Below are 14,307 nucleotides of genomic sequence, written 5' to 3' on the forward strand. Positions count from 1 at the left end.
GCAGATGAAGTAAGCTAAAGGATTCTTGTTAGGGTGCTTTCTGTAAATTACTCAGCTCCAATATTCGCAGGGAGACTGCTGTAGACCTCTGTACTATTTCACTAGTTCTGTGGCTGCTCTACGTGACCAGGGACCCAGGACGTGGCCTCAGAGGTACTTTTCTTGAACTCAGCATTGCTGCCCTGGGCCCTACCCAGCCTGCCTTCTCTACTTGGAAGTATGCTTCTAGGACAGAAGGCAAGCTCTAAGCCAAGTATCACATGTTCTGACTGTTTCTTCCATCAATGTGGAGCAAAGAGAATGGGCTCTGTGATGTTGCAAGGAATAGAAAGGTCCTGCTTTGATATCCACTGGGTTTACAAATCCATCTTTATATTCGACATGGAAAACCCGAAAGACTCCACCAAAAAACTGCTAGAACTGATAGATGAATTCAGCCAAGGCGCAGGGTATAAAATGAACATACAGAAATCGGTTGCATTTTTATACACCGATAATGAAGCAACAGAAATCAAGCAATCGATCCCATTTACAATTGCACCGAAAACCATAAAATACCTAGGAATAAACCTAACCAAAGAGGTAAAAGATCTATACACTGAAAACTATCTAAAGCTTATGAAAGAAATTGAAGAAGACACAAAGCAATGGGAAAACATTCCATGCTCATGGACTAGAAGAACAAATATTGTTAAAATGTCGATACTACCCAAAGCAATCTACACATTCAATGCAAACTCTATCAAAATAACACCAGGATTCTTCACAGAGCTAGAACAAACAATCCTAAAATTTGTATGGAACCAGAAAAGACCCCAAATAGCCAAAGCAATGTTGAAAACAAAACCAAAGCTGGAGGCATCACAGTTCTGGACTTCAAGCTGTATCACAAAGCTGTAATCATCGAGACAGTATGGTCCTGGCACAAAGACAGACACATAGATCAATGGAACAGAATAGAGAACCCAGAAATGGACCCACACATGTATGGCCAACTAATCTTCAACAGAGAAGAACAGCCAATGGAAAAAAGACAGTCTCTTTAGCAAATGGTGTTGGGAAAACTGGACAGTGACATGCAGAAGAATGAATCCGGACCACTGTCTTACACCATACACAAAAATAAATTCAAAAAGGATGCAAGATCTAAATGTAAGACAGGAAACCATCAAAATCCTAGAGGAGAGAACAGGCAACAACCTCTTTGACCTCGGCCACAGCAACTTCTTGCTAGACACGTCTCCTGAGGCAAGGGAAACAAAAGCAAAAATGAACTATGGGACCTCATCAAGATAAAAACGTTCTGTAAAGGGAAGGAAGCAATCAACAAAACTAAAAAGCAACCGATGGAATGGGAGAAGATATTTGCAAATGACATGTTGGATAAAGGGTTAGTATCCAAAATCTATAAAGATCTTACCAAACTCAACACCCAAAAATCAAACAATCCAGTGAAAAAAATGGGCAAAAGACATGAACAGACACTTTTCCAAAGAAGACATCCAGATGGCTAACACACACGTGAAAAGATGCTCAACATCACTCATCATCAGGGAAATACAAATCAAAACCACAATGAGGTACCACCTCGCACCTGTCAGGATGGCTAAAATTAACAACTCAGGAAAAAACAGATGTTGACGAGGGTGCAGAGAAAGGGGATCTCTCTTGCATTGCTGGTGGGAATGCAAGCTGGTGCAGCCACTCTGGAAAACAGTATGAAAGTTCCTCAAAAAACTAAAAATAGAACTACCCTACGACCCAGCAATTGCACTACTAGGCATTTATCCATGGGATAAATGTCCATCAACTGACGAATGGATAAAGAAGATGTGATATATATATATATATATATATATATATATATATATACACACACACACACACACACACACACACACACACACATACACACACACACACACACACACACAATGGAATATTACTCGGCGATCAAAAAGAATAAAATCTTGCCATTTGCAACAATGTGGATGAAACTAGAAACGTATTATGTTAAGTAAAATAGTAAGTCAGTCAGAGAAAGAGAAATATCCTATGATTTCACTCATATGTGGAATTTAAGAAACAAAACAGATGAAAATAGGGGAAGGGAAGGAAAATTAGATAAAAACAGAGAGGGAGACAAACCATAAGAGACTCTTAAATACATAGAACCTGAGGGTTGCTGGAGGGGAGGTGGATGGGGGGGGGGATGGGCTAAATGGGTGATGGGCATTAAGGACGGCACTTGTTGGGGTGCACCTGGCTCAGTTGGTTGGGCATCCAACTTTGGCTCAGGTCGTGATCTCACAGCTGGTGAGTTCGAGCCCTGCATTGGGCTCTGTGCTGACAGCTCAGAGCCTAGAGCCTGCTTTGGATTTTGTGTCCCCCCCTCTTTGCTCCTCCCCTGCTCGCACTCTGTCTCTCTCCTCTCTGTTTCTCAAAAATAAACATTAAAAAAGAGAAAAGGACGGCATTTGTTGGGGTGAGTACTAGGTATTATAGTTTAAGTGATGAAATCATTAAATTCTCCTGAAACCATTATTACACTATATGTTAACTAACTGGGATTTATTTTATTTTATTTTATTTTATTTTAATTTAATTTTATTTTATTTTATTTCATTTTATTTTATTTATTTTATATTTATTTTATTTTATTTTAATGTTTACTTATTTTTGAGAGAGAGAGACACACAGAACACAAGCAGAGAGGGGCAGAGAGAGAAGGAGACAGAATCTGAAGCAGGCTCCAAGCTCTGAGCTGTCAACACAGAGACCGATGCAGGGATCGAACTCACGAACTGTGAGATCATGACCCGAGCTGCAGTTGGATGTGGCTAAGCCAACCAGGCACCCATTAACTTGGATTTAAATAAAAATTTTAAAAAATTATACAAAACTTGTGGAAAAAGTGTTTAATCACCAAGAAATGCACATTAAAACAATAATAAAATACCTTATTTTACTTAAAAAAAAAAAAAAAAAGAAAAGAAACCCATCTTTAAGGCCTACTGAGAAGCTGATAATCAGGTTCCCCAAAGTCCTGTTTCCTGAGAGGCTTGTGGGAACTCCTGTGGGGATGATGAGGAGCTTAGACGAACAGCCAGTGCTGGTGGGGGTCACTGGGATTGCAGGAGGCCATAGCTGGCTTTTTGTTCTCAGATGTCAAGCAGGTACCAGATCCTGAGTTCCTGATTAACTGGTCCTAAAAGATGACACAGTAAAGGGTCAACCTGGGCCTCAGATCTCTAATGGTGCTACTAGGCGGGGAATTAGACAGGGGGCAATAAATAAAAAGCAAGGGAAATGCAGCAAGGCCCAAAGAGGACATTTCCAAATTTCTTTCTTTGGATGCCAGATACCCTGACGGGATGCATTCCTGAGTTTCCACCTGTAGCCAGTGTCAATTCCCCACTGCTGGCTTCAGCCTGAGCGGCTGGACTAGAGGAAGGCAGGACCGTGGGGCTAATGCTTTCAAGAACCCCTCCTCTGGACGGCCAGGCTCAGAGCCCTGAGCCGCTGCTGCATAACCCCACTTTCTGCCTTTGATCATATTTTGACTCTTCCCTTCCATGCAGGCCCAAAATTAAGTTCCTTTTCCCCTAAGCCAAGGCCTGAAGATTGGGGTAGGGTGGGGTATGGAGGCTCACTGGCGGTGCTAGTCTGGGACCAGTATTGTAGAGATGACATTCGGTACCCTGAGGCAGTGTGGTGTACTAGAAAGAACCTGTGCTTTTAAGCCAGAAGGATCTTGGTCTGAATCCCAGGCCAGCCATTTACTAGTGATGGGGCTCGGGCCAGTCACATACTTGCTGAGCTCCAGCTGGCCCATCTAGACACGTGGGGGCACCACCCACTTGGGAAGAGGGTCTGCAAGATTACCCACCCCCAGTGTATGTACTGGCACACGGAGGCCAGGCGGGAACCATACATAAGTGACTTCACCTTCATCTAGTTGGGTTCGGCCTAAAAATACTGGAGCCACGACAGAGATGGCCATGGACCACAACTGCTAACCCCAGCTCTCTATCAGCCGGAACTAAGACTTCACCGGACGCTACCTGGGCCCTGAGGACCCTGCCTGTGGCCGAGCCCACTTTCTCCACACTCCCTCCGTCGTTTTTTAAAAAAAAAAAAATTTTTTTTAACAGTTTATTTATTTTTGAGACACAGAGAGACAGAGCATGAACGGGGGAGGGGCAGAGAGAGAGGGAGACACAGAATCGGAAGCAGGCTCCAGGCTCTGAGCCATCAGCCCAGAGCCCGACATGGGGCTCGAACTCACGGACCGCAAGATCATGACCTGAGCCGAAGTTGGACGCTCAACCGACTGAGCCACCCAGGTGCCCCTCCCTCCGTCGTTTTGATCCACCACACGGCATCTCAGGCACAAGGTGCAGAAAACGAGGAGGGGGTGGGGGGCAGTCGCGGCCTCAGGTTCTAGATTCCGAGCCTCCCGGGGCTGCTGACTCACCTGGGTCAATTCCCACTCCTCATCCTTGGGGACTTGGCTGTTTTGGCCAGTGAAGTGACAGCTCCGCAGGCCCAGAGTGCCGGCACTGGCGTGTAGACACAGCTGCTTCGCGATGTTATGGCGTAGGTCCCTCTGGGTTGTGTACTCAAAGTACTAGGAGTCAAGACAAGGGGAGGCGGAGAGTTTGCCCACTACCTTCCGGGGCCAACCGCCCTAAGATTCCAGCCAGAGATGGCCTCTGAGGGAAGAGAGTGACTGAGTGCCAAGACTGCCGCGATCCCCGTGCCACCTTCGGGTCTCTTACCGTATCGAGGCTTTCCCGGAATAATCATTGCCTAAGATTTTTTCTTTAAAATCATTAAAAACTGAACTCCATTTTACATGCGATCTGTGAGATCGTGGGCCTGATATGCTAGTTCCTTGGTTTAAAATTAAAAAAAAAAAAAAATGCTCGCCAACGTACCACTCAAATCATCACGCAGGCCAGCGGTACAGGAAATGGCTTCTAATGATTTTGTTTGGATTGCGTATGTTGGCAGCCTGTTCAGTGTCCCTTGCCTTGCTTTGGCTCCGTGTCAGGTGCCTCTTACTTACCAAACACTGAGGGACTGGGGGTGGGGGAGGACTGAGGACTAGTTATTGCTCAGGGAAGCTCTGGGCACTGGAAAGCATGGGGTACATTCCCAGGATGCCAGGTTACTGTGACATGTCGGTAGATGGTGGTTTTGGGGTCACTGCTGGGTGACAGAATCAGAGCGGTAGCTTCTGGGCAGGGGAGGCTTTGAAGCAGAGCGCGGGGGAGAGCAAATGCTCAGAAAGTTTCCACGGTTCCTCTCAAACTTCGCTCGGTAGCTGGCACCCTCCAGAAGGCCTTCCTGATTGACAATCGTCCCCTCCCACTCCCTCTCTAGCACCTACCACTGATGCCCAGTGCTCCCCAGATGTCCCTGCTTCATCCTTCACACCTTGTCTGCCTGTATCATATATTCCCCCTCGGACTGGGAGCTTTCTGAGGGCAGGGGCGGTATCTCCTCCTTTCCCTGGATCTCCCCGACCCCAGTCCTCAGGAAAGGATAATTCTGAGCGGAGAAAGGGGTCTGTGAAACGAGGAGTTGTTCAAGAAGCAGGCTTCTCTGGGGCCTGCCCGGTAAGGTGCGGCTGCGTACCTGGTTGCCACCAAGGCCGTGGCAGGTGTACATGATGAGGGGTTTCCCCCCATGGTTGTTCTCACCCACATCCAGGCACTGATCGACACCAAGGTTCCTGATCTGCAGAATGGTGAGGACAGAGGGGAACGAGGATAACACAGTTAGGAATTTTCTGGTGTGTGGTGTGGGGCTCAGCTGGAATAAATTTGCAGGGCTGGATTTCCCCTCTGTGATTTTCCTCCTCTGCTCATCAACCCAGATGCCAGGAGTTCATAGCGAAGTGAGGGGCTTCGCCTAAAGGCTGGGCACAGGCAGGCTGGGCAAGCTCCCGGGCTGCCAGGTCTCTGGGAGAAGCCCCTCAGCATGTGTGAATTTCCTTATGAGCAATGGTTCTCAAAGTGGGATCCCCAGACTGTCAGTGCCACCTGAGGACTTGTTAGAAACGGAAACTCTCAGGCCCCATTCCAGTCCTACTGAATCAGCATTCTGTGTGTGTGTGTTTGTGGGGGGGGGGGGGGGGGGGCGGACAGAGGGAGAGAGAGAGACTGAGGGAGAGAATCCCAAACAGGCTTCGTGCTCAGTGTGGAGCCCGATGTGGGGCTCGATCCCACAACCCTGGGATCACAGCATGAGCCAAAATCAAGAGTTGGATGCTCAACTGACTAAGCCACACAGATGTCCCAGCAATCTGTGTTGTAACATGCCTTCCAGGTGATTCTGATGCAGGTGAATGTTTGAGAACCACTGCTTATGGGCTGTTTCCCCCTTGCAAGGTTTGAGCTATCTCTAGAAGCCCCAAAGTGGCCTTCCAGTACTCCTTTGGATAAAGGAGTGTACAGAGTAAAAATCAATTCTTGTTTGCCATCCATCTGTGGGGTAAGTGGTCTTGGACCACTCCTGGGGCTTCTGTGATGATGGGTGGGCAAGCTGGTTTTTAAGACTTACAGCTCCGTAGAAGGTGGGCTTCAGGTCGGGAACGAACATCTCTGGGTAGATGTTGTGCAGGAACCAGGAAAAGTTGCGACAATGTAGTCGTTCCTTCAGCTGCAGTCGTTCCGAAATGTCACCGAAGGATTTCTGTCAACCGAGCCAGCCCCCAAAGGGTGAGTACCACCAGCCTTGACCTTCTTATATGGTTGAAGTAGGCAAGAGTTTCTGGGGCCGCTTTCTCCCAGAATGGCTCTCCTGCTCATCCCTGCTCAGATACTGTTGGGGCTACTGGCTTAGCTCCACATCTAAACCCAGGCTCCCTGTCTTGGCTTTGGGATGCCCACCCATAGCTCCCTTCCTCCTGCATCTCCTGACTTTCCTATCAGTTTTCCCCCAGACCTCAATTCCGAGCCTCTCAGAGCAAAGCCCTTCTTAAAATGCCAAGACTCTCTAGGCGGGACCAACAAAAGCTCCTCCCATTCACTAGCCTTCAAAATCTGGCCTCTCTGGGCTCTAGCTCACAGGGTCTGAGGGGTAAAGGGAGGCACCAGATGGTAGCGATGGGTGGGCCTCCACCATTCAGCCCTTGACTATGGTCTGGGATTCTGCACTTCTCTTCACCCAAACACGTCCTGAGCACCATTTCCTCTCACCTCTTGGGCCATCTTTGCTGCCTGGAGATTTCTCCGATAGAAGATCTCCTTGTAGCTATCCATCCAGACCTCAGCCAGGCGCACTTGGTTGCGAGCAATGACACTGATGCCCTTGGGGAAGGTGTGAGGGCTCTTGGTGCGGAACACGTGGCCTACCACAGAGCAGGGGATGATCTCCATTTGGCCCCCACACTGCCACACCTGCCACAAGAGGACACCAGATAGGGCCTTCAGGGGAGTAGTGGGTCACTGTCCCCTCCCCCAAGTAGCTCTGTTCTATTCCCAGGGTACTAGGGTCCCAGGTCTAAGAACTCAGGGCAATGTTGCTCTCCCAAGCGGGGGAAAAAAAAAGGACATTGACCAGGATTCTTCCTAGGCCGTGACTATGCAATTCCTAGCTCTAGGGTTAGTTCAACTCCGATTTAAGCAAATGGAGATTTGTGGGGTCCTGAGGGTTGTCAGGGCCCACTTTAGAGAAAGGACAGTCGCCTGACTTTGTGTCTGAATACCTCCTCTAAGCTCTAGGCACTTGGCATGTTGACCTGGGAATGCTGAGTTTATCCGCTCACCCAGGCGTTACTGAAAACTCAAGCTCCCTCAAACCAAGAGGCTTGTGACCCCATCAGAGCCCTGGCGCATCAATCATAGCAAGGGTAGTCAACTCCCGGGTGCGCTGTGGTAGTCGCCCGGACTTCTAGCACGTTAGCTGCCTAGGGAAGAGACTGAACAGAGATCTGAGGCTCATGGATGAACCTGCAATCAGAATCTTCTGATTCTGGTGACTGATCTGGTGACCCTTCTCTATGCCAGTGGGCTGGTTTAAGACATCCCTCCCACCCGTGTCCTCTCTTTCTTAGGTTTTAGATTAGTAAGCATGTTGTTATTCGTTTTAGTATAGCAGCGGCACAGCTCCATGACCACAGTCACAGTCACACAGGCATCAATGATGTGATTAATCTGTGCAGGCACGGCGAGAGGTGACTTCATGAACGAGCTCATCTACTTGCTAATTACCTCTCCCCCGGTGCAGGGATCTGTGTGGATTTCACGGAGAGGAAATTCTTTCTTCCTAACCTAGTCCTGAGTTGCCTTATTCCTGGAATCCCTCAGAGTTCTGGGGTCCACGAGAGTTTGGGCCATCACCTTCAGTAACACAGAGCTTGCTGAGCAGAGGGTAGGAAACTTCCAAGGCTACCAGGGCCTGTGCCCTCTAACCTGGAAAGGGAAACCCGACTTTTCCTGAGAAAGGACAGCGACTGCTGACTGCCCTGTTCCACCTTCATGCTCACACTTTTCCCAAAGACCTCACAAAAGATGTTTCCAGTCCCCAGGTGTCCAGGTCCTTTACCACTAGTATCCCTTCTCTCTGAGGAGGTCTGCCCAGTAATTTGGTCCACGTTGTCCAATCTGATTGCCACGGACGGGGGTGGGGGAACAGAGGAAAGGGGACGGATACCAGGACAGGAAACAGCCACCCTTCTAAGTCCACCTCCAGATGTGATATCCCCGAGGCTGCTGCTGCCTGAGAGACAGGGCCTCAGGCTGTCCCCCCGGGACACCGTGGCTCCCCCATGAAGCCCTCTTCACTCTCACCCGGAAGGACATTTCCACGTTCTCCCCTCCCCAGATCTCCATCTGATTATCATAGGTACCGATGTGCTCAAAGTAGGACTTGGAGATGGAGAAGAGGCCGCCAGCAAACGTCGGGGATCTGGGGAGACAGAGGGAGAAGCATCTTTTGGCGGGGACGACGCGTAGAAGCCTGGTGCGGAAAGCTGAGGACCCGGTGTTAGCTAAAGCCCGGCCACTCCCCGCCTCCTTTCTTCCTTCCTGGGATATGCAGCCCCTCTTCCATGGACTCATTCCTTCAGCAAATATTTACAGAGCTCTGTTGTGTTCTCTCCACCTTCTGGGACCAGGTCAAGGAGAGATGTGATTATCATCACTCCTTCTGAAAGGCACTGATGCGTTCGTTCAAGGTAGGATCTATTAAGCACCGGCCACCAGGGCCCATGTGCACGTTAGTCACGCAGCCTAGAAAGCTCTCACTGTCTGAGAGCTCAGTCTAGAAGCAGACGGCAGAAGCACCATTGTCTGCTTTGGGGCAGCAAAGTTCCTAGAGCACAGCAGTAACTCCGTTATCAGAAGCCGGGTGAAATGGTCTTTGGAAATAGGATTCAAACCACGAACGAACGAATATGACCTGGATGGACCCCCTTCTGTTTCAGAATCCCCGGTCCTTTCTAGGGATTAGAAAGGCGTGTTAGTAGGGCCTAGTCCTTCCGCACCAGAAATTTTAGCTTTCAGGAAAGCTGCCACCTGCTTTGAACAAAGGAAACCGGTAACAGGTGCTCCTGGAAACAGAGTAGGAAGTGAGGTGAAATTAAGCTCAATTTGGTCTAATGGGAGCATTTGGAGGTTCCAAGGAGCTTCTGGCTTTCAGACAAAGGCAGGGAGGTACAGACCCACTGTAGGGGAAATTGGTAGAAACGTCCCATTTCTAGAATTCAGATACCACGTTGCTCATAAGACAGGCGGGGCCAAGAGTTGAAGGCAGGGTCGGAGCCTGAGGAAGACAAGGGGAGGAGTCTATATATAATCACTAGCTGTTGGCATCTGCACCCTGGCCAGCCTGGCTTGGATAGGGCTTTGCTGCCCTCAGTGGGCGGCTCCATGTGCTACAATCAAGCAGAAAGATCCTAAAACCTTCTCTATCCACCTAGAACCTATCAAGGTGCTTTCTATGCAGCAGGGGCTCAGTCAGTGCTCACTGGACTGATTGGTCAAGGAGCCTGACCTTAGTGTTACCCTATGGATGCTCTTGCCACCCTGAAGTAGGAGTTGGCTCCCAGAGCCACTTTCTGGAAGGACTTTCAATCAGGAGTCATGCTCAGGCAGGCCTTCTGTCACTGCTTCTGACCTCTCCCAGGCATCCTAAGCCATCCCAAGTAAGGCCCGGAAAGCCTCAGAAAGCCCTGGGACTCAGGTGAGCACTTTGGAGCTAACCTACTTCTTCCTGAGGGTCTCCCTCAATTTATTTATTAAAATAAAATAAACTTGTGGTCTCTAGCAACACCAACTGGCAATCTGGAGAGGGAAGGGCAGGAGGTGAATGAGAGGCAGACCCAGCTGGGCATTAAACAGAGGGTAAACTTTTAAGCATCCACCCTATAGCTCAGGGGTGGGCAAACTATGGCCTATGGGCCAGAGCTGGCCTGGCTTCACAAGGCTCTGGGCAAAGAAAGGTTTCTACCTCTTTAAATGGCTGTTAAACGAAAGCAAACAAACAACAACAAAAAAATCCCAAACCAACAGAGAGTAACGTGCAACAGACTGCATGCAGCTGGAAGGTCCTAAACTGTACACTATCTGGCCCTTTATCAAGAAAGTTCAGGGCAACTGTACCCAACTGCAGAACACTTGTCCATTTTCTTTTAATATGTTTTCAGTCTTTTCAAAGGTGGTGACCTACAAGGGCTATTCAACAGTGACCTCTACCCACCATCTCTCAGTACCTCTGCAGGCGCCAGTCACAGCCTTCCACGTGTGGGGAGGAATAAACAGAGGACCTACAGAAAGCCTTCGGTCAGCGCCTGGCACACACTTAGTGGTGAGGAAGAGCAAGCAGCTACGGCGTGAGGCAGCGCGCGGTGTTGCAGTTAGCAGCATGGGCTTCGGGTCAGGCCGGCCACGATGGCTTTCCTATTCCACCAACTGCTAGCTGCCTAATCTGAGGCTGATTGCTCATCACTAGGAGCCTGTACAGCAGCCCGTACCCACCTCAGAGGGGGTGAGGATTAAGGAAAATATGTCAAGTGCTTCCTAGAGTGCCTGATAAATGTGGACATAAGACGGTCCAGGTCCCCCGGGGCCGGCGTGGGGCTCAGCAGGCCATGGTACTTACTTGATGGGGTAGGTCTCATCTTTGCGCCTCTGCTTCTCATGTGCGGGCAGAGCCTCCCAGCCAAAGGTCAGACTCCAGTCAAAGTTGCCACGGCTGTGGACCCTGCCCCTCGGGACGGGCTTGGAAAACTCGAAAGTGTTCAGGTCGATGGTGACGATGTCTGGGCTCACCACCACCGTCTCGTCCTCAGCAATGCGAGCCAGGAGGGGCTCCAGCCAGCCATGGAAGCACTCGCCTGCAAGCCGGGACCGGGAGACAGCAGTCAGGGTCACACCCACAGCCAAGCCCAGGCCCCACACCCGCAGGGAGACTCGGGAGGACGAGAGAACCTTCCACACACTCCCTAGTGTTAGAGAAACGTAGGCAAGCTCCACAGCTATAGGAAGCAGAGAGAGGTCTCCCGAGACCCTCCTCTCCGGCCCCCGCCCCCAACCAAAAGGCGGAGGTAACTCTGAAGAGAAGGATGGAGGGCTGGTGGGGAGTAACATGGTCAACTCAAATGATCCAAAGCACAGGGAAGGCCCCAGATGGGTGACTTCAGGGTTTCTACCTATCCACTGTGTGGATTTCAGAAGGGGGTGTCTCCTGTCCCAGAGGGACCGCACCCCAAGCTCCAGCTCCACTTGTGGAATAATAATCCCTCTCACTTGTCTGGCCCTTTGAGATCTTCAGGGAACTGCATAGATTGCTTTATTTGGACTTTGGAGTAGTAAATCTGTTGGTGAGTAAGGTCGACATCCTCGTTCCCACTTTACAGATGAGGAAACTGAGGCGGTTAGTGACAGAGTCAGAAGGCAAGCCCAGGTGTCCTGACTCCCAGTCTAGAGCTTTCCCTAATACATATCACCACTTCTAGGGAACAATTTCTTTCCAGACAATGGCAGAGAGGTGTTTGGGTTTGGGGCAATGGGGGGGGGGGGGGTGGGGACCTTTTTGTCCCTATGTGGCCCTGCGGGAAAGCTCCACACAAACCGCTTCCCAGGGGTGACGGGAGGCCTGAGGGGCTGAGCTCAGAATGAGGTACAGAGCAAGCAAGGGAGGGAGAGAGGAGTCTGGGGCTCCAGAGCACAATGCCAGCAACTGTGGGGTCACCGTTGTTTTAAGGCCATGGGTGCCTGCTGATTAAACATCCTTGGGATTGGGACGAGAAGAGGGCACGAGAAGCCGAAGTGAATCCCAAGCCACCTCCAGTCCCAGAACGGCAGGGGCCTCGGGGATGCCCCGGCCCTGGCTCCTCGGTCCACCAGGGGGCGGGGGAGGGGAGCAGACACTCCCCCACCCCCACCCCCTACCAGGTCCCCCCATACTTACAGTGGGCGTCCAGGAAGGTGAGCACCTCTGCCTGTGCCACGCTGGCGCCCAGCAGTCGGGCAGTGATCAAGCCCTTCCGCTCCTCCTGCCGCACCACCCTCACGATCTGCAGCTTCTTTACGTACTGCTCGAGTTGTTCCTTTAAGTACTCTGGAAGGGACAGGGGCATCGGTGCCAGCTCACTGCCGTGTGGCAAACCTAACCCCCTGTGAGCGCCAAGCCGGGCACTTTCGGGCCCCCAGCAGGCCTGAACCCCTACACGACCTAAGCAATTCCACGGGCGCCGAGGATGGGAGGGGATGGAAGGAGGAAGTTCCGCGTGTGGCCAAGCAAACCCTGCTACCCCGAGCCCACCGTGCGAGGAGACTGGCCGTGCCGTGCCGATCCTGTGCCTGTTGACCTAGGAACCTTCCCTAACCTCCGACCTGTGTTTCTTTGGTCTCAAATCAAGTTTAAACTTCCGACAGAGGCTCCCAGCTGCCCCTTGGTCTCTGCATCCTCTGGGTCACCATCTCTGGGAACCGTGATTCCGGCTTCCTTTCCACACCTGGAGGTTGTGGCAGTCATGTCTCGGTATCAAGGACTCCCTGTCTTCCAGGCTCCTCTGAGCGAGCCGACAGGTAGAGCACACACCAATGTTGATTTCTGGCTTGCTGGATCAGCAGCCAGAATCGTACTCGAATCCTCTCTATTTCCTCCTCTGCATGGAGGAATCTTTAAGAAGATGAAAAGACACTGAGCCACTTTTCAATCAAATTTAAAACCAGGTACCAAGGGCCGGCCCTGGCTGGGCACAACGGTGAGCCTGTTGCCCAGGGAAGTGGCGATTACAGGGCAGGTAATCAGTGACCTGCCAGAGCAGTGCAGGGCTGGGGGTAGCCTGCAGCCAATGCAATCATCCTGGATTTGGGGAGAGGTGGGGAAGGCTCTCTGAAGGGAGGGAGGGACAGCTCTGCTGAGATCTCCAGTTCCTTCTGAGTGCGGGCTTACTTCACGACCCTGTTATCCATTCTGAAATCCTCAGGGCTTTAAAAATAGCTCTATTCTGAAACAATCCATCCTGAAACCTATTCCAGATCCTCCTTATGTCTTATTAACTGCTATACTGCAGTGGCCTATGGTTTCAGAAGAGGAGGTTGAAGGCAGATGTGACAGATGAGTGTGTCCTTTCTGTTTTGGGCTGTGGGATCAGCCCAGGGCTTAGGCCTTGCTTTACATGCAGTGTTATACAAATTGTGGGGCCCCAAATCAATTTTGAGGGTGTGTGATTGATATCTCTCTCTCTCTCTCTCTCTCACACACACACACACGCTATGCCCAAATACCTGAGCGCCTACTATGTGCCAGTCATTGAACTAGGTGCTTGCACGTTGACTTTCTTACTTAATCTTTTCTACGAAGATTAAAATGTTCTGAAATATGGAGTACTGTCCCTGATGTTTATAAGTCAAAATTAGCCTCATTCGGCAGCTTGAGTCTAGCACTCACTCAGCAAACACATGCTAACACACTGCCCAGGTGTCAGACATTATCCAGGGCAAAGTCGGGCCTGGTCTGGCTCTTGCCCTCAAGGGGCTCCTAGACTCATCATCTAACCATAGCCCCAAGGGTCGGCTCTAACAGGAAGGAGGAGGGAAGAACCCCAACCAGGAGCCTCACCTTCTCAGCATGGCTGATGTTTCCCCTTAGGGCTTAACTGCGCTCAGAGGAAGTTCATGGTGGTGGAGGTAACCCAAGGACAAAACATCACAGGAAGTGGGTTTTGTGGTAAGAGACTGCAAAGTGCTGAGCTGTGAACCCCACGGGGTGCTGAGCTCTACAAAGCCCTTCTCCCACGCCTTCCTTCCAGTCTCAGGTGGTTAGGCTGGACCTGGGGAGTCTGAG

At 50.5% G+C, this 14,307-nt stretch overlaps 1 protein-coding gene across 7 annotated transcripts in view; it reads right to left on the reverse strand.

The window, feature by feature from the left end:
- Window positions 1-2,903: 2,903 nt before the first annotated feature.
- GALNT6 (polypeptide N-acetylgalactosaminyltransferase 6) overlaps window positions 2,904-14,307 on the reverse strand; it is a 37,709-nt gene continuing 26,305 nt past the window's right edge. For all 7 annotated transcript variants that reach the window (XM_045467130.1, XM_045467129.1, XM_045467124.1 and 4 more), the window contains 8 exons: window positions 12,424-12,573; window positions 11,113-11,347; window positions 8,802-8,919; window positions 7,209-7,409; window positions 6,571-6,702; window positions 5,644-5,745; window positions 4,478-4,630; window positions 2,904-3,208 (listed from right to left, as the gene is read on the reverse strand). In XM_045467130.1, coding sequence (XP_045323086.1) covers window positions 3,095-3,208; window positions 4,478-4,630; window positions 5,644-5,745; window positions 6,571-6,702; window positions 7,209-7,409; window positions 8,802-8,919; window positions 11,113-11,347; window positions 12,424-12,573 — 1,205 coding nt within the window. In that variant the 3' untranslated portion in view covers window positions 2,904-3,094. The remainder of the gene's footprint in view (window positions 3,209-4,477; window positions 4,631-5,643; window positions 5,746-6,570; window positions 6,703-7,208; window positions 7,410-8,801; window positions 8,920-11,112; window positions 11,348-12,423; window positions 12,574-14,307) is intronic.

This window comes from Leopardus geoffroyi, chromosome B4, assembly GCF_018350155.1.
Source record: "Leopardus geoffroyi isolate Oge1 chromosome B4, O.geoffroyi_Oge1_pat1.0, whole genome shotgun sequence".
Taxonomy (NCBI): Eukaryota; Metazoa; Chordata; class Mammalia; order Carnivora; family Felidae; genus Leopardus; species Leopardus geoffroyi.